This window comes from Thunnus maccoyii, chromosome 6, assembly GCF_910596095.1.
Source record: "Thunnus maccoyii chromosome 6, fThuMac1.1, whole genome shotgun sequence".
Taxonomy (NCBI): Eukaryota; Metazoa; Chordata; class Actinopteri; order Scombriformes; family Scombridae; genus Thunnus; species Thunnus maccoyii.
In genome coordinates this window covers 30,610,585-30,632,832 of record NC_056538.1, presented here as the reverse complement: position 1 = coordinate 30,632,832, position 22,248 = coordinate 30,610,585, and the positions used below count along the sequence as shown (strand labels likewise).

The following is a 22,248-nucleotide window of genomic DNA, read 5'->3' as shown; positions in this document are numbered from 1 at the left end:
TGGTACTTAGAATTATGAGATTTTCTATCTTAAAATTCAAACTGGGACATACTACATACAACCATCAAAATAATATATCACGCTGTTGCCGGTATGACACAAGATAGTACTATGCAAATTATCTGCAATGGATGAATCTGAAAAATTACTGTATGATGCAACACTACACCAACCCGATTGGAGAGTAGTTCTGTGTTAAGGCCAATTCATGCCTTCCACATCCATGGACAGCTGTGGACTTGCACGTGGACCGCAGACATGCATGCGGTTCTATACATACTACAGTCGAGGGTCCACGGACACGTTCCACATCAACAAGCTTGTAAAATCCAGTCTGTAAATATTACAAACCACTGTGCTCTGCAGTGTTTTTCTTATCAGCCTTTAGATGCAATAATCTGTTACTCCAACCGCACTTGCTGGATCATATTTCATTGTCTCACCGGCACTTTAAACAACATGCACACACAAACAGAGCCCCTTGTATTATTACACACAGCACTGTTTTCAATCTGAATGCAGCTGAGGAGTTCCTCTATGTTGCTGAATGAAAAAAAAGTCAAAAAAATAGTGACAGTTTAATGAGAACAGGAATACAGTACATACATACAGTAGACAAGACGGACATCCCTGTTTGCTTTTCTAGCACATGTGCAGTTGGGTTGCCATACGTACAGTCTGTGCAGACACAAATTTTGGGTTGCACGTGGACGTCTGCAAGGACCTCGCAGACATGGGCGGATGACGAAATTTACGTCACCCGGACCAACGCGGACCCTTGAGGCCACGCAGATGCTGAAAGCTTGAATTGGCCTCAGGTCAGACACCACTGAGCATGTGCAGGAACGCAGTTCTGTTAACAGCTCCGCTAACTTGTTGTGCTACGTATCACAACCTCTGGACTTTGTACCAAAGTTCTGTCAGAAATTTACAATGTAGTACTACTACAGAACTACTCTCCAGAGACTGAAAACATGATCGCTGTCTTTGGAGCTGTTTCTAAACAAACTAACATGACCAAACTCTTCATAATGACGGAACATGTCACCCAGTGCAGTGGCGTGGCTCACTTAGGTGTTTTTAATAGTTTTCGGACAACAACGGAGGTCTACCGCACAGAAGAATAAGATATATCAGGTTGTGGATACACACACAATACCTGTTAGTCGATCAGTTCATTGTTGTTTTGGTACCAAACATGAGATTTGTTGACAATAAGAAATATACAGAAAATGACCAGCTACATCCTTTAACTGTGAGGGATACTGAGGGCATCATGAAAGGAAAACACTGAAACACTGAAACTAACTTTACTAAACACACGTCCCTGCAGCACAGCCGTGTGAGTCTCAGGGTGAGCTCTTGTCTTTGGTTAAGCCACAGAGGACAGTTAGATCAGATCCTGGGTGCTGGTATTGTCCATAATGCTTCACTGTGGTGTGTAGGAGAACATATGGAGAAGCTTTTGGACAATGGAGCTCTTGTCATGCTGGTCTCAACAAAGAGGCCAAGACAGGCTCAGACAGGGGGCCGACGACCATGCTGGGGTGTGTGTTTCTGTGTGTGTGTGTGTGTGTTGTTGTGTGTGTGTGTGAGAGAGAGAGAGAGAGAGAGAGAGAGATTGGGGTGAACAGACATGTGTTTCTCTATGTCTCTGTAGCTGTTTTGGGCTTGTGTGTGAATGTGACAAGACTATTATTTGTTACTACTACTTTTGTTTCAACCTTGTCACATAAACAAGCAAAGATTAGCTTTATAGTTAAAACTATTTTGTCATAGTTGTTTATTTTTATGTTTTGCATGATTTCTAGTCAACAGTTAATCATTGTAACAAATGTTTCTGCTATATCTCCACTCTTAGGATCATGATATATTCTCCATAAACAGATTTCTATCCAAACAACATATTTTGAGTTGTCAGATCATCAGTGAGCTGTCTGTTTAAGGTTTAAACACAACGTTTCGTGTTCCCGTCAAAGTGTCGGCCGTGTTCTTTGACAGGCACCACATCATATTGTCTCTGTCGTCAACATACTGCAAACCATAAAACTTAACAACGGGTACAACACAGTGACAAAACACTGCGTTACTGTGTTGTACCAGCCTCTGTAAACCCGCCCCTCCCTCGTCTCCACCCAAACCACTGCTAACTGACACAGCGGGTGACCTTTCACAGACAAAATTAAAGTAAACCACCATCGTGATCATTTTTTTTTGCAGACATAAAATTGTGAAAGTGATCAGATAGGCCTTGTCTTCATATCACTCTTCATAGTGATTCATTCAAATAGTATTCAAGTAACTGATATTTTACATATGACATTTAAACATTTCTCAAAAATTTTGGAAAAAGAAATGAAATACAAGCCAGGAAGTCCAGTTTGAGTAACAGATCAATGAGTTATCAGACGCCAAAACACCACACAACTGTTCACAACACAGATTTTAGAACTCTGGAAGTTTCCAAGGCTGCAATTATTTTATCTTTTGAAACGACGATCGCGAGATAAACAGCAGAAATACTCACTTCATGTTACAAAGTAACTTACCATCCCACCCCAACCCCTTGGAAAGACTTTTTTCGAAGCTACAACGCTCTTTTACACTCATCCTGTTGGGAAAAATTCCCTGAGATGCTATTAATATCAGTCACACAAAGACGTCAGGAGACACTTTGGGCTCATTTTTACTCGTCATGATTCGTTTCATCCTCGGCAGAAAAACATGTTACAAAAGCCTTCAGAAACTCCTGCAGGTTAAACTGAGCTAACCAAACACCTTGACGCAATGCGATGATGTAACATGGTAAAAGTTGAGGCCAGTACAATGGTTTTTTTTGCCAGAACCTTCTATGTTTGCACCGCAGCTGTGCCGCTTAACTGAACACAGCCTAACATTACCAGTAAACATTTTGTCTTTTGTTTCCAGGCTCCCTGAACTGGTTTCAATGGTGAATCACACTTATTTGTTAAAAACCCACAACGGCTGCAATTCACTTTCCATACTGAGCTTTGCACATATACATAAATCCGCCATGCCACACACACACACACACACACACACACACATCACAGCCACAGACAGTTATGCTGGTTATGTAAGAAGAGATTCAGTTGCTGTGTCACTCAGAAGACCAGACCACAGCAACAGAGAAAAAGTCCGGGGAGTGAGGGCTTAATCGATCAGGAAAAAATACAAGGTGCTATGTAGCTCATAAATTACTCAATGTGTAAATGTGTAAAAGAAAGAAAGAAGTAACAATGTAGATGTGGTGTAAAGATTCAGAAACAGGGAAAGCAAAAAGGGAGAGAGAGACATAACGACAGTCAGACTCTTACCAAACCAACTGACCACAGGGAGGAAACCACACTGGATTACAGTTATTTAACCCTGAACACACACACACACACACACACACACACACACAGTAACAGTAACAGTAACATATCAGTGAGGCGTGATAAGAAATGTCTGTTGTGTTTTACAGTTTGCTACTCTGACAGTATACTCACATATTTTTATGTTTCTGTTATCAGACAACGGAAAAAGCTCAAAATAATGGTGATTTGATAGAAAGCCTGATTGTGCTGGTTGGAAGGTCTAAACTATGCTGTACTGTTCTCTAAATACCACGGGGTCACTGGCGACCTGCTTAAACCAGTTGTAAGCGGTCGCATCACACAGTAATGAGTAAAAGCAATTGGCACAATTTGGCCAATTGGAGATAACTGGAGAGGTTCGGGGACACCAGTGACACCACAAACTAAAAACTCCCATAAGGTTAGAGGCCTAGAGGTCTGTAATATTATACAGGTTGACAAGATGTAGAAGGTATGTGGTGATTTGCATGGTTCTGGCATTAAGCATGTCCTAATTATTGTTATTCAAATATGACTCATTATAAACAAGGACCAAAAACACTTTTTTGAGCCTTATTTGAACTGGTGTAGTTTTGTTTGTGTTTTAGCCACATGCTAAACAAACACATTTCCAGAAACTAGAAGATGTCACTTGAAGTCTAATACATGCATCTTGGCCTTACAGTTATAAGCTTTTCCATGTGGGCGTGCCAAATAGGTGAAAATTATATAAAAAGGGTAGATGTTAAAGGGTTAAAGCATATGGCTGTTGATGTTCTACTCTGCATCGGCCATAACTTTTCATGATGAAGGAACATGGTGTGACTCATCGACATGTTTTTAATAGTTTTTGGACAACAGCAGGAGGTCTACAGCACAGAGGAATAAGATATATCACACACAATACTTGTTAGTTGATCAGTTCATTGTTATATATCACCAGCCTTATCTTTTTAATACATGTTTGACCCAAAGATGCACATTCTTCGTCGTTCACTTCGCTTAAGAAAGGTCTGGTTGAAAGTGGATGTTGTTCACATGTTGTCTTTTCAATGGAAAGCCATCTAGAGGTCATTGTATCATTTTATTTTATGGTATTGATAAATGGTATACCTTGAACACCACAGTGTTTACACTTCCTCTGTGTAGCTCCTTGGGGCTTGTTTCAGAAAGCAAACTTAACAAACTCTGAGTCAAACCCTGAACTCTGAGTTGATGGGAAATTCCCAGTTTCTCGTTTTAGAACAGCTGATCAGTATATGTTTGCAATGAAAAATGAGACATAACAGTGATCCAGTCTGATCCAGTCTGATCCAGTTAGGTGTTTGGTGATGTGTACTTGAAAAGGTGTCATGGTGTCTCGGCCCGACAGCGTTCAGTGATCCTGCTCATTCAGAAATATTAACATATAATCTCCAATATTATAGGAATTATGTTCCATCAGTGCGACCAATCACATCATGAGTGTGTGTCTAAAGCTTCATACTGATATTTCATATTTAAACTGAGATTACACATTATGTGCAATAAAGACTTCAGTGCAGGAGCTGCTCTAACAAACTGACAGTCACAGTGTTATAACAGAAGGACATGCGGAGGTTTTATTCTAAGCTGAGGCTGAATTCAAGCTGTATAATATTTGAATGTGAGAGCAAGAAACGCTGTTCAAAGAAATGACTGACGCACATAAAAGCGATAACTTTAGAAAGTCCTTGAGTAACTAAACTAATATCCAACCAGAATTTAGATTCGGACAGATAGTTAAACTCCGCTAATGAATGGTTTCGATACGTGCTTTGATACAGACTGAATGAATGAGGAAATGAAACAGCATGTCCCGTACTGTAAGAGGGAAGAGACGGAGAGGAACTCAAGCAGGAAATCTGCCAGCAAGCAGTTTAGCTTTACAGTGTCAGTTCCCATGGTAACTGACCCAAAGTTGAAGTTAGAGTTTCCCCTCATCTCAGGGTGAACGAACTCAGAGTTTTCACTAAACTCGCTTTCTGAAACAGGCCCCCGGACTCCTTGATGGGCTCAACACCACAACATTAACACCGTCTGAAAGCTCTCCATAAAGGCATACAACGCACGACGCAAACAACAAACCGACAGTGTTGTTTGAAATGCATTATTGCAAAATGTCACAATACAAAACAAGTGAGTTTCAGTTTCAGTTTCCAGACAGTTGGGCTCAGTTAAGAAAACCAAAAGAGAAGAGACAAGCTCTGAAACGACTCACCGCTGAAGGAACGGCTCGGTCACCTCTGACCCCACATGTCAGGACTCGTTCTTATCTCTCATCGATGCGACAATGTGCATTGGATATAAATTATAAAATGAGATAACAGTCACATTTTAATTTGTTCTTAATCTTGAAAGATAAACAATTCAACACAGTCGACAGCTACAAACTTGCTTACATTATACTCAGGAAGTCAGACTGGATCGTCACCCGATGATGTCATTTCTGCCTCCGAGGCGTCTCTGACTCTGCTCACCATTTTCCAACAGAGGTGGGTGGGGTGCACCCTGCATAGATAGTCAGTCTAACACATTCACACTTCATTTACACCTGTTAGCAATTTGGAGTTTTCAATCAACGTGACTTTGGACTGACACAGGCTGACTCACCGTGCCGCCATTGTTTGTACTTTATTGTCCAGAAATGAGACTTTTTCTTTATAATCTATAGATCCATCCATCCATAATTTAGGATGAAAACTTACTAGAGCTGCAACAACGGACAGAAGATTAATCTACAACTATTCTGATAATTGTTTAATCAGTTTTCAATCAAAAGTGTCAAAACATTTGATGGTTTCATCCTCGTGAAATGAGAGAATTTGGTGCCTATTCTTGTTGTAACATTGTAGCTTGGGCTAAAACTAACACTACATTTTCATGATATCCCAGAATAGGTGTCATTAAATGTGTATCGGACATTGTGTTGGAGTAAAACACAACTGTCAACAATATGGCTGAACAGACTCCCAAGAGTCTCTGTTTATCTGTTTATGAGCAGTGAATTGTTGTTACCCTCAGTTATAACAACCTGTTGCAGTCAGGAATCCACATGACAAAACATTGTTTTAATGAATATTCAATGGAGAACAGAGTAAGACTTGTGTATAACAACTGTATTGTCAGTTTCCAGAAGCATGATTCATCTTATAATGTCAAATTATGTCTTAAAAAGTACTTCCCTTATTTTCAGCTTGACCGCTTCAATCACACTTGAAAGTACTGCGCCTGAAAACAATTGGAGGAACAAAACTTACGTGTACCATTAAAAGTTGTGAAACATTTTATATAAATATTTGAAACAACTTTACTGCACTAATGACAGTAAATGTGTTTGGTATTTGCAACACTTGTCATTATCTCCTTAGCTGTATCGATCCTAAACAAAGTGAGGGGGACGGCCTGTTAAAAAAAAAGAAGAAGAAGAAGAAGAATGCATCTTTAAGGATTTGGTAATGAATGGGTAGAAAAGTAGCTTCATTCAGCTCCCTCCTCTTCTTTCTGTGCCCACCCTGCCCCCCAGCACACTGTGACAATGCAGGACCTCCTCCCCCAACCCCCCACCCCCCTTCACCCCCCCAGCACCTCACCCCTCCAGCACACACACACACACATTAACACACATTAACACACACTCCCTGCCCTGCCCCCTGAAGAACACTGGCAGGGAGGGAGGGAAGGAGGGAGGGAGGGAGGGGGAGGGGGGGGGTTGCGTGGGAGGGTGGGTGGGTTGCCCCGACTATTTAAGAAGATTCCAGCAGATGGTCGAGGAACTTTCCTCCTGTCGTCACATCGCGCTTTCTCCCAACTCCCCGTCTCCTTCACAACGGACTGCTCCATTTCTCTCCCCTATCCCCCCCAAAAGAAATTCTCTTGGAAGAAGCAGTTTCTCTCCTCTCGACCATCCAAAAACAACCTTCAGAGAGTCAAACTGAAATCTCTGAGGTTTAAACGCTTTTCTCTGTTGTCTCGGCTCCCCAAAGACCAGACTTTGTCCATCTCTTCTTCTTCTTCTTCTTTGGACCCAGAAACTTTTTGTCCTCCCCGCTTTGGGATCAGACATCCGGCTCCTTCACTCAGCGAGTGGACGGTGGAGTGAAACATGCCCTCCGACTTTCTAACACCTTTCCTGGAACTGGATGAGGAGTTCTGCAAGGTGAGAACATGCAAAGACGATTTAAAACATTTATATACATGCAACATCTAATCATCCTGTGGAAGCAGCTTAAGCTCCTGCCTAGGATGTAATACTAATAAATGTAATACAATTAAGTCAATACTGGAGTAAAGTTTTAAAGATATTTCTACATATGGTAAAAGATAATCAAGTCACTAAAAGATGCCTAATTTTCCTGTGTCTCAAATTCATTTAGTTATATGTTAATATGTTTTCATTAATGATGCATTAATGATACTTCTTGCTTTTGCAAGTGTAGTGTATAAAAGTGGAGTGTGAGAGCAAATTTGATCTTTTTTGCAGCTTTCGGTTTGAGCTCAAAGGTTTATTTCTTATAAAAAATATTGAAGGTTTTCTATACTTCGCAAAACAAGAGACATTTTTGAGTTGAAGTTTGTTTAAATAGGATTCCTGAAAGCATCAGCCTCTTGTATGTTTGCATTTTTTTGCTTCACAATATGTTTGAAATATAATTTTGCTCGAATAGTAATGTTTATGGAAAAACTTTTTTGAGTTTTATTGTTTCTTTCAAAGCCTTGAAAGCATTTTGTGCAAATAAAAGTGTAAAGGCTGAAGCTATAATACAATAAAACACCAAACTGAATCGAGTTTTTTGTATATTTTGATGTGCGTATTTATGCTACTTCGCAATCTAGTTAAACTGGGATTAAACACAACTTTTGCTGTTTAAAATTTAGGTTTTAATCCATGAACGTCCCATACTCCAGTTCTAGTCCAACTTCTTTAGTTTAGACATACTTTAGGTTAATAAATGAATCGTAGTAAATTTCTCCAGTCTAATTTATCAGCCCTGTTGTTTTAGCTGCAACTTTAAAATCTCCCTTCAGCTCGGCTTGCCAGTCTCGCTCCAGCGCTCCAGGAATGCAGAGAGCTCACATCTATTCTTCTCCTCTCTCTCCTTTTGTGTGACAGAATTTCCATGGCCTGGAGGTGACAGATGGTTTGTCCACCAGCTCGCAGCAGCAGCAGCAGCGGCAGCAGCACAGTCAAAGAGTCCTGGGCTTCCAGCGTCGCCATTCTCTCTGCCCCGTGACCCTCCCCAACTCCAAGTTCAACAACAGCAGCAGCAGCAGCAGCAGCAGCAGCTCTGAGGTGAGCGAGTCGGCCTGCTGGGGGATCAACATGGCCTCCAACCAGCAGTGGAAGAGGGAAAGTCAGCTTCCTCGCTCCTCGCTCAGTCATATCCCCTTCAGAGTCGACCGCTCGGTCAGCATGATCGAGGGCAACGTCAGCAGCCTGGGAGGCAGAGAGGACAAAATGGCGAACGTTTGTCCGCCACTGCCGCTCCCTCCTCCAGGCTTCTGCATCAGCAACACCTCCCTCTCCTCCACCACCTCCCCCACTGCCTCAAGACCCCTGGCCCCCTCGCCTCACATCTCCACCCGCTACAAGACTGAACTCTGCCGCACCTTTGAAGAAAGTGGGGCCTGCAAGTACGGCGCCAAGTGCCAGTTTGCCCACGGCTTGGACGAGCTGAGAGGCCTCAGCAGGCACCCAAAGTACAAGACGGAGCCTTGCCGCACTTTCCACACAATAGGCTTCTGCCCATACGGCGCCCGCTGCCACTTCATCCACAACGCTGACGAGCTCCAAACCGGCAACGCCGGCGCTCCACAGCAGAAGCAGAAGCTGAGGCCTCCTCTGCTTCGTCACAGCCTCAGCTTCGCAGGCTTCTCCTCCTCTCCGCAGACTTTCCAACCGGTCGAGGAGTCGCAGCCTAACCCTCTCATCTTCACTCGGGCCTCCTCTGTGTCTCCTCCTCCATCCTCCACAGGGAGCCCAGAGCTCCTCTCTCCTCTCTTCCCTGAGCCGGGGGCACTGAAGCACTGCCCTTACTCCTTCTCTGGCATCTCAGAACTGGCCAATGACAGCGGAGATTCAGCTCTGCACTTCTACGCTGTCGCAGATTCCGTCGGCGCAAGGTGTCCCACATCCACTTTCACCTCCAAAAACCCAAACCTCCCCTACCACCTCCCTCAGCAGCTGCCAGTCTCCCTGAACGGCCTCCCAAGCCTTCAGCGCTGCTCCTCGGCAGACTCCCTCTCCGAGGAAGGCTACACCTCCTCTTGCTCCCTCAGCTCTTCCTCCAGTGGCACAGAGTCACCGAGCTTCGAGGGCCGACGCCTGCCCATCTTCAGCCGCCTGTCTGTCGAGTAGAGAAGGGTTTTACTGCGAGGCTGAATTTAATCAGGGATAGATGGTCTAATTGTTGTAACTTTATGTGACTAGGATCTTGATGTTTTTGTGTCTAGTCCAAAAAAAACCAAAGGAGCAGCTTTGACACATAAAAGTTCAGATACAAGTCACAGAGGCTTCAAACATTAGGTTTTCAGTTCCTCCATAAATCCAGCCAGGTAAACGTACCTAACTTTGTGCATATTGCATCTCTCATCAACGCAGTTGTAGCGCTGCTCAGTGTTCGTCCAGTTTTAGCTGACTTCTCTTTTTTGTTTTGTTTTTTTTGGGTTTTTTTTTTTTTCTTTGTAAGGTTGTTCTTACTGCTGTATACTGTTGTATACCCGTTTTTAGGGAATACTTAGGGGGGTACTTCACTGTTCCTGCTCAGTGGGAAGTTCTGTGTTAGAATTTCCTGTACTCTGCTTTAAGAAGGAGTTTAAGATTAGTGATGTTTGCCCTATGTATGACTGATGTGCATTCCACGTTTTCATATAGCAATGTTGTTTTGTTTTCTTACAAATCTTATTCCTTATTTTCCTGCTTACAAACAGCTTCAGTGATACCAGCTTGCAGCACTTCTTCAGTCATATTTAGGGCTCTCGAACGGTATGAAACCAACCTCTTGTCAGTGAGTAAGAGGGTTAAATAACTGTATGCTGTCACTGATTGATTGATTTTATTGATTGGTTGTATGGCTGTGGCCAGTTGATTGTATTTATCAGCCATTTTTAACTGCCTGGCAAGGATTCAGCTAAACTGCCTTAGCGACAAAAAAAATAGCACAAGTGTAGGCAACCCACTGATTCTCTAGTTACCAAAGTTGATGATAGAGTTCCCTTTACCTCCTAGTACTGTTAACACCTAGTTTAGCCATGACAGGTAATACACAGTGTTATGATTATTCTTATTATAGCCTAACACTTTTTTTTTTTTTTTAGACTTATTTATTTCTTTTTGTATCATTTGTTTCTTTCAGAGTTTGCTTTGTGATTGTGTTTATGGATTTTTTTCTTTATGATGCCGGAGAAATTATGCTTTACTTATGCATTCATGTTGTCCGTCTGCTTGGTTTACGCTATCCAGTAGCTTTAAGGAGGCTTGTGGAGAGGAGAGGAAAGGGGGAGGGGGAGGGAGGGGAAGAAATTTTGGCATTCTACATGTATGTTGCCTTATTGGCTATTAGGCCTGGCAGAAATCAAGACTCGTTGAGTTTTCACACCAACAGCTACAGTTGTTAGTCGGGTTTCTGAACTTTTGGTCGTCGTCATCCATCAGTAACTGCTGTTGGTGTGAGCACACAGCGAGTCTTCTCTCCTCTCCGTCAAGCCTCACACCTCTGACTGTAATAACCTGTTTTTCCGATTGTTTACTGCTGTTATTCATAGAAAAACAGTAGTGAAAGAGGGCTTCGCCACACGTTAATAGCGTCAGTGTGGGTCATCAGTGGTAAATAAAAGGGTGGGTAGATTGTGTGAGCAACAGTCTGGAAGTCAAAGGATCACCAAAAGAAATGAAAAAATCTATTTAACTGTCATGAAAGAGCATAAATGTGAGTGTCTATCAGGACTGCCGTACTGCTGCGTGATGCTCTTAGTGTTTAGGGAATTCCTATGTGTTTAAAACCTTGTGTTCTTCTCTTGTGGTGAAAACACACAGGTGAAAAGGTGACCTTTGTTTATAGTTGGTTTTTATCTATCAGAGTTGCCTCGATGACAATGCGTTTGTAGGTCGACCTCTGTTGCACGCTAGCTTGCTAGCTAACTTCTTTTTTTAGCGGTGGGGGGAAATCAAGAGAGTTCAAGTGAAATCAGGCGAGATTGTTATTGTTTGTTTGTTTGTTTTTTCGTCATGAAACCGACTCCTCCTGCCCCGTCGAGTCCAGAGACGCTTCGTGCTGTAGCTTACTGTTAGCTTGACTTGACAGCGAGCCGTGTTTTTTTTTTTTTTTGGTAACTTTTGTTAACTTAAAGTCTTATTTATTTTGTTTTTCAAAGCAAAAACTTATATTGTGTTGTTTGATATGTTTGACGTTGTTGTTTTTTTTTTTGTTTTACATAATTTAAGTGCATTTATTGTTTACATTCCATGGGTTATGTTCAGGGTGCGATTTGTGAAAAAATCAGAGGGGGGGAGCGGGGGTTTATTCAGTTTATTCATGAAAATAAATCAGAACCACAGTGGGCTTATAATATAGACTATGAAGCATATTTCAGCTGTTAGCGTAACATTATAAATTAATTATGAACTTTAATAAAAGAATCGCGAGACTTAAACTTGACCACTTCATTTGGAATATTTAAAAAAAATGTAATTTCCTGAAGTAGCGCCATATTATCACTCTCAGCGATGTGATGTCATGTTCATGTCTTGTCCTTTTGCTCATGCTGACACATAGGAGATGTAATCATACAACAAGTATACAACAAAACAAAAGCTCAAAATGCTAATTTAATATGCCAGAACTAAATTCCCCAACACTCCTTTCAGTACTGAGGAATGTCATTCATGCAAGTCAATGTTTAATTCAGTTCTATGTGCAGCGTGCAGCAAACTTCATATAGGCTACAGTATACGCCTACTTGTCAGTGCCTCCTGCATCATAACGTAGCCTTGACACACTGTCATCTCTGTTGTCATATCACTGAAAGTCCATTTCTGATTTTATTGTTGTTTATACTAATGACTGTTCTCACGTTGCAGTGCTTAGATTTTTTTTTTTTTTTAAATAGCCTATTTTTATTTTAGATATTTTATACGGTCTTATGAAGGGGATAAAAAAAATAACTCAGCAGAGGAAGAGATATATATAGACCAGAGGGGGGGAATCCTCACCACCACCACCACCCGGCAAATCGCACCCTGTGTTGATATCCGAGCTCTTTATCTTAATATATTTGTCCATCTTGATTTCAAAATAAAAATCTTTGAAAAAAAAAATAAGAGCTGTTGCGTGTTTCTTGAATCGAGAATGAATTATCTTCAGTGACTCATGTGTGGAAAAAAACAGAGGATAAATTTACAAAAGCAAGAAATCCATGAGATGGATGTTCAGCTTCTTTAGACCTCACATCCTCATGTCAAACATACACTTCCCTTCCCTGTTTTCATCACCTGTGGGATCATGTCAGAGCTTTGACCTTTAATAGCTCAGTTAAATAAACAATGCATGTAAAGACAGAGATGAAATGGATGATATTGATTCAGCTGTATTGTGGATAAACATCTTATTGCAAAGAATATCAACATTATAGTCTGTCTTTACTGCTGAATCAAACCTTCACACTTTTCAGTACTGATTGATTTCACTGGAAACTTTGTACTTAAGTAATAACCGAAATAAACGTCTAAAACCAGATCTTTAGTATCGGTATTTTAAATGTATAAGTTAGGTTGCCAAAAACTAAGAATTTGTGGTGGAACGTTCCCACGAGCATCTCCTTTTTAAAACGCTGCCACTGCTTCTAGGACCTTTACGATCATCTGTGTCTCATTGACACACAAAAGGAACAAAGATTAACTCTTTCTCTTACTTGCGTTCAGGGAATCTCCCAGCCCTCCCCTGTGTGTGTGTGTGTGTGTGTGTGTGTGTGTGTGTGTGTGTGTGTGTGTGTGTTTATATGTGTGTGTGTGTGTGGGAAGAGGAGTGAGTTTTGTTGTAACTCGTCTGAACAGACCAATTTAGAGTGAGTGACACTGAGGAGAATGTTTGGGCAACAGATGCTCGAACAAAGACTTCCCAGCACACAATGGGACACAGAGATACTTGTGACTGATTTCCATCTATTCACACAAAGTGGAGCAGAAGTTGAGGTCCTCCCCTATGTGTGTGTGTGTGTGTGTGTGTGTGTGTGTGTGTGTTTATGCGTGTGTGTTCAGTTCAAGCAGCCTGGCTGTATGTATGTATGTAAGATGATTTTTTTTATAGTTTCACTCACTACATTTCAGGTTGTATTTTATCTTACACTACATCCGTCTAAGAGCAGTTGTTAGTAATTATAAATGTCTCTTCAGAGGACAGGAAAGGTTTTTCTTGTCTGTACTAAAACAACAGTCAGGAGCCCAAACAGACGGTGAAACATGTTTTTCTTGCTGTAATCATTCCTCCTGTTCATCCTGACCATTAGAAGATCCCTTCATAATACACTTACAACTTCACTTCACTTCATAATAATTCCTTCTTCTGTGTGAAAATCCATTTGATCCTTTATGTGAATAATTTTAAGGCTTCAGCCGTCCGAATTAAATCAAATCAAGCAGATATCTTTCAACGTTACAGTCTTTTTAGTCCCTCTTTTTGTTGCAATCCTTCCACTGCGGCTTAACAGGAAAACACTGACAGAAAGAGGGAATATGTTACTAAAAAGGCTGTAACCGTGGAAGATATCCACTTTATTTGACTAACTCAGACAACTGAAGCTTCATATTATCTTCACATAAACGTTTCAATACATTTTTGCACAGGAGAACTGTGGATTTTACCCTCATCACTTCCATAGAAAGCACATTTGGAGGTAATCTTCTAATGGTCAGTATGAACAGGAGGAATGATCACAGCAACAAAAAACAATGTCAGTGTTCATTTGGGCTCCTGACTGTTGTTTTAGGGCAGATTTGAAAAAATTGTGAACCTGTTTTTTAAAGCTATGACAGTCTGCAGTGCTCATTATGGCCACAATATGAAAGTGTTAGACACAACAAACAACCTAGTGATGCATTAGCTATTCTTGCAGGCTTACCAAAATGTAAAAGGTCAAGAGGTCATTGAAATAGAAAGGTTTCAGCAGGAATGTGAATGTGACCATCTGATTGGTAGACGTCGATACATTCAGATATTTTCAGCTCGTCTTAATTTGCTCAAATCTCAGACAAAACAAAGCTGTGTCTCACTGAGACTGTCTGAATAAATAAAGTTATCAGTAATCAAATGACAAAAACAACAATAATAGTGGTTTTCCCATTTAGAAGAGGTGTACATCTCTTTCAGTAACTCTGCAAATGAAGTCAGTGCCAATCAATGTTATCATCATCCCCGAGGTACACAGATACAGATATGACCAAATATGTGGTTTGATCATGTGACACGTAGGAGTGTTTTCTATCAGCAGGTCATCATATATCTATGCTTTCCAAAACTGTTTTGTGAATTTGTGACATTGCTGTGGTTAAGGTCTGAATATGTTTAGGGAAATATCATGTTTTTAGCCAAATTGACCCCTTTGCGGGTTGGAAACAGAAAACGAAACAGCGGTCTTCTGTTGTATTAACGCCTCACACAGGAAATGTTGCACTATGGCATTCAGAGGTTTTTCTTTCTGAGACGTTCTGCCGTAATGAGGAGGACGGGATTTTTTACTTTCTCGTTTTCGTGTGTTTTCTGAGACAGTCAACCACCATCTGAATGTTTTCATCCATCCCTACTTGCTCTTCACTGTGTGTGTGTGTGTGTGTGTGTGTGTGTGTGTGTGTGTATGCGTGTGTGTTCAGTTCAAGCAGCCTGGCTGTATGTATGTATGTAGGATGATTTTTTAAAACTTTATAGTTTTAAAGTATACTTTATAGTCTTTATAGCAACAAAACACAACGTCAGTGTTCATTTGGGCTCCTGACTGTTGTTTTAGGGCAGATTTGAAAAATTGTGAACCTGTTTTTTAAAGCTATGACAGTCTGCAGTGTTCATTATGGCCACAATATGAAAGTGTTAGACACAACAAACAACCTCAATGTTATCATCATCCCCGAGGTACACAGATACAGATATGACCAAATATGTGGTTTGATCGTGTGACACGTAGGAGTGTTTTCTATCAGCAGGACATCATGTATCTATGCTTTCCGAAACTGTTTTGTGAATTTGTGACATTGCTGTGGTTAAGGTCTGAATATGTTTAGGGAAATATCATGTTTTTAGTCAAGTTGACCCCTTCGCAGGTTGGAAACAGAAAACGAAACAGCGGCCTTCTGTTGTATTAACGCCTCCACACAGAAAGTCCCTCTGTGAAATGTTGCACTATTGCATTCAGAGGTTTTTCTTTCTGAGCTGAGACGTTCTGCCGTATTGAGGAGGATGGGTTTTTTTTATTTTCTCATTGTCGTGTGTCAAGGGAGGATGATGATTTTCTTGACTGGATTTGGTTTACAAGATTAGGTCAGATTTTAGATGTCCACTGGTGGGAGACCATCATCCACATACAGCCTCACATACTGTATATCGATGGCCGAAGAGCAAAACCTCCTATCTGAAAAATACACTTTTTTGAGAAAACTAAAAAAAACTTGTTTTCTTGCAGAATGCTATTTGTTAAGGATACCCAATATATAATACACTGTTTTTGGACTATATTATTATATAATGTGTTAACAATACCAACAAGGTATTAATTCCTCTCAAAGTGCAGATCGGAGCTTTTGCACTTGGTGCAAGTTGGAGGAGGTTCTACAAAACGATGCTCTAAATTAAGTTAATAATTAAAATTGACTTTTCTGTCACAAGGAAGGGCGGGATTATCTTGCAGACAGACTGAATATGAGCAGCCTTCCTTGTTCTCATCATCCAAAGTGAAATTCAACAATCAGAAAATTCTGCAGACAGGAGGCTTTGCGCTTTGGCCATCATTATGATACCATCACATATACAAAGACATGGCTGCCAGGATGATGATATCATGTCACAAGCATGCATGGATGACATGAACTAAGTAACAAGATGATGTTTCCTCTGCAACCTCTGCGGCAGGATGTACTGCAGTCCACGGTACTGTTTTATTTAGCCATGATCTTACTCTCTGTGTGCCTTTTTAAGCAGCAGTGTCGTGTCTCTTAGCTCTTTTTTTCAGTTTGTGCAGCTAACGAACTTTTTCATTCAGTGATTTGACCAAATAAGTCCTGTTCTTCTGTTCATATTCATCAGTTCTCTGTTACCACGTTTCCATACATCGCTGGAGTGAGCTTTTTTCTGAGACAGTCAACCACCATCTGAGTGTTTTCATCCATCTCTACTTGCTCTTCACTGTGTGTTTGTATGTGTGTGTGTGTGTGTGTGTGTTGGCATTCAGCTGTTAGCAGGCTGAGGATTTCCCTCTGGTGAATGAATAACAGTAGAGTGAAGCAGGAGCAGACTCCCACAACCCCCATGGCTACTTACCATTCAATACCCGTGTGTGTTTGTGTGTGTGTGTGCATGAATGTGTGTGTGTGTGTGTGTGTGTGTGTCTGTAAGACCCTAAAAAGGCCAAGGGCCATCCCTGTGCAGCCCCTCAACCCCTCCCTCCCCTCCTGGTCATGCAGGCCCTTTGTGTTTCTGTGCTTTCCCTTTTCAGTCTAACATCTGTATGCTAATGTAGCTCAATGGGAATGAACTGGAATCAGTCTGGGAGAGAGGGTGAGGGGCGCCTGCTCTGTATGTGAGGGGTGGGGGGTGATTTGGGAGAATTCAGCAGCAGGAAAGGGTTTGTGCCAGGCTTAAAGAGAGAGAGAGAGAGAGAGAGAGGGGAATGAAAGAGAAGAATTATTGGTTAACAGCTCAGGAGGGACTGGATGGGGTTGGGGTGAAGTTTAAATGAGGTGTGTATGAGGGGCTGTATGCGTGTGTGTGTGTGTGGTGTGGAGGGGTCTCTCTGAATTGCAAATGTCCTCAAATGCCCCACAAATAAGGCAGCGGAGTTGTATTGAAATGAAAGTTGAAGCTGAAATCAACATGTTACATACACCACCATGTCTCTTCTGACTCCAACAACACAATAAAATAAAGTTTAAAATACAATGCTGTCTTACACAAACTGCCTCACTCAAAACTTTCTTCAGTTAAACTCAGAGAGAACAGAAGCTATTAACATAAGTCCAGAGTCTTCTAGTGAGCACTTCCCCCCACTTAACTTCTCTGTCCTCAGTGCAGAACAAACTAATCTTTAGCTTTCTGCACCTTCGAAATATCTCAAAAATTAGATCTTTTTTATCCACTAAGAATCTAGAAACTGTCATTCACATTTCTGTCACATCCTGCTTAGATTACTGTAACTCAATACAGCCTCTCCAAACAAAGAAAGACTGCTCACAAAATCCAATAAAAGAGTCCACATGACACCAATTTTAGCATCTTATCTTACAATTTTAATGATTAGTTTTAATTCATGCTTTTACCATGCACTTATTATTATTGTATCAATTCTACTTTTATCTAATATTTATCTGGTAATTTCTCTTTTTACTTTTATATGTTTGTAAAGTACTTTTTAACCTGTAAAGCTAACACAAGTGCAAAGATATGAACATTTAGAGTTCAGTCATTTAGCTGCTGCTCCCATCCAGACAGACTTAGGGGAAAGTTTGAGTCTTAGATTACGAACATTATGGGCTAACAAAGCTTGGGAGGGGCCGGTATTCTCCTTCAGAACAGCTTGTCAGATTGTCAATTAGCTTTGGAAACCTCCAGCCGCACCTTTCCGACAAGGCGTTGGGGGGGGGGCATTGTGTGGAGCCATTTCTGTAACTGTCCGCAACAGATGAGCCGACATTAACACCCACTTCAGGTAGTGATTGATCAGCTGTGTGGAGGTGAGAAAGGAGTCAAGTTTTGAGCTTCTCTCTCTAGCTATTTATGTCACTTTTCATGTTCACACACTATAAATGCCTTCCAGGAGATGTATTTATTCATTGATTTGGACAGTGTGCAGTTTTAAACATTAAAGATGCACTGCACCGGAGTTAGCTCAAAGCTAATTTACATCCGCAGTCGCCCACAATCAACACATACAACAGCACAACAACAAACAGTACAAAGCAAAAAACACACAGAACACACCATGCAAAATACAAAGCTGCACACAACAGCACATCACACACACCCACAATGTCAATTAGAAGTTAATAATGTAAACTTGTCAAATTAAAAGCAAGACGACCTGCACTAATGAGAAGACCATAGATAAAGGAGAGACTGGTATCCCCATATTTAAACAATATCACATCAAGGTTGGTTCAATCCCTGGACCAGCGGGATAAATTTGAGTGGGGAATGTGAAAAAGCAGCACTTGCCCCTCCGTCATCACCACCACTGACGTGTCCTTGAGCAAAGCACATATAACCTCAACTGTTCCAGTGGAGCTGCTCAGTGGCCAGCAGGTCAGACTGTGGTTGATCTACAGTTAGTTTGGACACAAACTTTTGACTGGTAATGTATGTATCTGATTTACATGCTGCCAGTGTTCTGTTGCTCTGAAGGGAAACAGACACAGTTTGTGCAGCTCCCTCTGCAGGTCCATAGGGAGTACGGCAGGTGTCAGGAGAATAAAAACTGATAAATCAGCCATGTTTTTTGTCCTTAAATGACATATATCCTCATAGTCTGTGTTATTTGCACTTACTGAACCTCTAGTTTGTAGTTAGAAGAGGAGATTGTTGTGTTGAATTGCAACTAACTATTACTTTTATTATCGATAAATCTGTTGATTATTTTCTCAATGAATCATGTATCAGTTTTGTCTAGAAAATAGTGATCTTAGAGCTCATGGTGACATCTTCAAATGTTTTGTTTTGTCTGATCAGCAGCACAAAATCACACACACACAATCGCACAAAGATACTTACTTCATTATCATATATGACACAAAAAAGCATCAAATATTCACATTTGAGAGGCTGAAACCAGCAAATTTGGGGCATTTTTGCCTTTAAGAATATATTAATAACTTCCTCAAATTGCTGACATTATTCATCCAACAGGCCATAACCCAGATATTCTATCATATGTGACAAAGAACAGCATAAAATCCTTATGTTAAAGAAGCTGGAACCAGTTAATATTTGACATTTACTTGAAAAATAGCTAAAATGATTAAACAGTTATGAAAATAGTTGCTGATTCATTTTCTGTCGATCGACTAATCGATTAATCAACTAATCGTTGCAGCTCTGAAGTCAACATGCTGTATCTCAGTCCAGGAACAAAGTAAAACTGCATTAAACGTGAGTGAGGTTGAACAAAATGGGATAAAATCTGAAAACTCAAGGACAGACATCTCCTTGAAACTCTTCAATCTCTGTGTTTATTATTACGCTGTATTACTGGAATATGACTGGAAGGAGCTATAAACTCACCCGACCAGCTGCAACAATCAATACCTTCAATGTGCACTGCTACACTATTCAACATTTTTTTTATTTTTTTTTATTATTTCATTGTGTTGTCAGCACATTCACATGAAAAAAGCATCTATAGCACAGAATAACAATTTCTTGGTAAAAAAAAAAAAAATACAATACCCTTCAATAAAACAGAAACACAATATGAAGGATTAACACACACACACACACACACACACACACACACACACACACACACACAGAAGGAGAGGAATAGAAAGGCAACCAAAAGAAACAAATATCTAAACAAAACAAAACAAGATTGAACAGCAAATCTCAAGGAGATATTGATTCATCAGTAGACCATGACATGCATAAGTTTGTAGGTTTGCTAGTTGCCAAGTATAAAATAGAATAGATTGGGGAAATTAAAAATTAAAAATAGCCAAATAAGGAAACCTTCTTCTCACCAATTAAACAGTAATTTAGTATCAGTTATTGTGCACTCAGGCCTTTTACAACAAGCAAAATATTGACAAACAATAAAAGTGACATAATGCCTCAACTCCCATAGTTGCAGAACCATAAATTTAAATATATGCAAACTACGACTTATCAGTTAGGCATTTCCAGTCCACTATACAAAATATTACATATTAAATGAATCCTGAGCTAGGTAATGAAGCACAGGTTGCTACATTTTGATAAAGCTATCCTGTTTTCCATCTAATATATAAGTTAAGCATTATGATTACAAAGATATTTTTAAAAATGAAGTTCAAATTAAGGCAACTCAAATGAGTAATAAGGTAAACTTGTTCGTAGCTCTGCTATTTGGGGTCCAGGGAGTGAAAACCTGAGATACACTGACGTGGATTTAAACCAACTTTGAGTTTCAGTATCAGAGAAATCTGAGATTCAAACTCAACCCAGAACTTTTGAGTATCTGGGCCGGACCTCATTAAGTGAACATAAGAAGTGTTTTCTGCATTCAGGACAAAATGCTGCACTTTCCATTTTTGAAGTAATTAATTAATTTGAGCAAGCAGTTTACTAATTTGAGGGAATAAGTGGCGGAAAATTTCTCCAGTTGCCCGCCGAGTTCCAATCAACCAATGATCAAAGAATCAGTACAAATCCAATATTTTAAATATAAAAATTAAACATAACTAACTACTAATGTTTTTTAGTTAATTTCCAAGCCCCCAAATGACTTAAAAGTTAACCACAGTGGTCACTGTAATGTCTCTCATTACAGAATAAACATTTTTAAGTACTAATGTCTACTAATGACAAATAAAAAGACTGAAAGACCCCGGAGCTGAGCATCAGTCAAGTCAAGATGTAGAGAGGTGATGCCATCTAGTGGACACTTTGGTGAAATACACAAATGTGTGTGTGTGTGTTTGTGTGTGTGTGTATTTGAGAGAGAAAGAGAGAGTATAATATAATAATATATAATAATATAAGCCACACAAAGCAATTTATGCATCACCCATGAACATCTTATGTGTGGCTTTAACACTGTGAGAATGTTTTGAACCCACTTTTTTAAAAATTCAGTTCAAGTCAAGTCATTTTTTACTTTGTATAGCCCAATATCACAAATCACAAATCTGCCTCAGGGGGCCTTTACAGTCTGTACAGCAATACAACATCCTCTGACACGCCATTCAAATAAGAAAAAACTCCCTAAAAAAACCTTCAGTGGGGAAAAAAAGAAACCTCAGGAAGAGCAACAAAGGTCGGACAGACAGGAAATAGATGTTGAGTGTTCAAAATAGACAAAGAAAGCAAAGTTACAGAAATACAGCATGGACAAACAGAATGATTGATAACATATATGAAGAATCTGATCAGGAGGACATCAAGCAACGTCTAGGTGCTGCCACTGCAAAAACTCCTCTGCTTCAAACGGTACAAAATATTCTTTGAACTGGTGAAATTTGATCATTTCAAGCAAGAAAATCCACCAATGGGGTAAGCAAAAATGACATAGTAAGTTTTCTTGAAACTAGCATAAAAATCTAGCCACTATCAAACCTTAAAACTAGTTTTTAAAAAATAATTAGATTTAAGCCTGTTTGGCTTTATATAAGAAATCAGAAGTTCATGTAAAAGGTGCTTTAAACTAGATTCCTTCTGTTAATGAGTTGTGGCGTTTTAACCAGTAGTTTACGAAGGCATACCTTTTAATTTGAATCAGTTTAGGAATTAACATCTCCAAACGCTTTAGTTGTGATCTTATTTTTGAAATAAGCAGAGCAATCTTGTTTTCTCACAATAAAGATATAGAGTGATAACTGTGCAATCCACTTTTCAGGCTTGTTTCTTTTCAGCTGAACAATAGACTGAATAATTTACTAAGACAAATTACGACCAGTTACCTTGAAACAAGTCTAATAACCTACACG

The 22,248-nt window shown here is 40.2% G+C and overlaps 1 protein-coding gene and 1 long non-coding RNA gene across 2 annotated transcripts in view; one reads left to right on the top strand and one right to left on the bottom strand.

The window, feature by feature from the left end:
- Nucleotides 1-7,449: 7,449 nt before the first annotated feature.
- Nucleotides 7,450-22,248, bottom strand: part of LOC121898700 — a 34,126-nt gene continuing 19,327 nt past the window's right edge. The window contains exon 3 of the long non-coding RNA XR_006096543.1: nucleotides 7,450-7,529. This is a non-coding gene — a long non-coding RNA (uncharacterized LOC121898700). The remainder of the gene's footprint in view (nucleotides 7,530-22,248) is intronic.
- LOC121898698 (mRNA decay activator protein ZFP36L1) lies at nucleotides 7,454-11,761 on the top strand. Its single transcript, XM_042414047.1, has 2 exons — nucleotides 7,454-7,536; nucleotides 8,491-11,761. Exons 1-2 carry the CDS (start codon nucleotides 7,483-7,485, stop codon nucleotides 9,733-9,735), a joined length of 1,299 nt encoding a protein of 432 aa, XP_042269981.1. The 5' UTR covers nucleotides 7,454-7,482; the 3' UTR covers nucleotides 9,736-11,761.

Bases quoted from the DNA above. Each gene is read 5' to 3' on its own strand.
- LOC121898698 (XM_042414047.1), top strand. From the start codon at position 7,483: ATGCCCTCCGACTTTCTAACACCTTTCCTGGAACTGGATGAGGAGTTC. The intron at 7,537-8,490 runs GTGAGAACATGC...TTTGTGTGACAG, and splicing joins TGGATGAGGAGTTCTGCAAG to AATTTCCATGGCCTGGAGGT.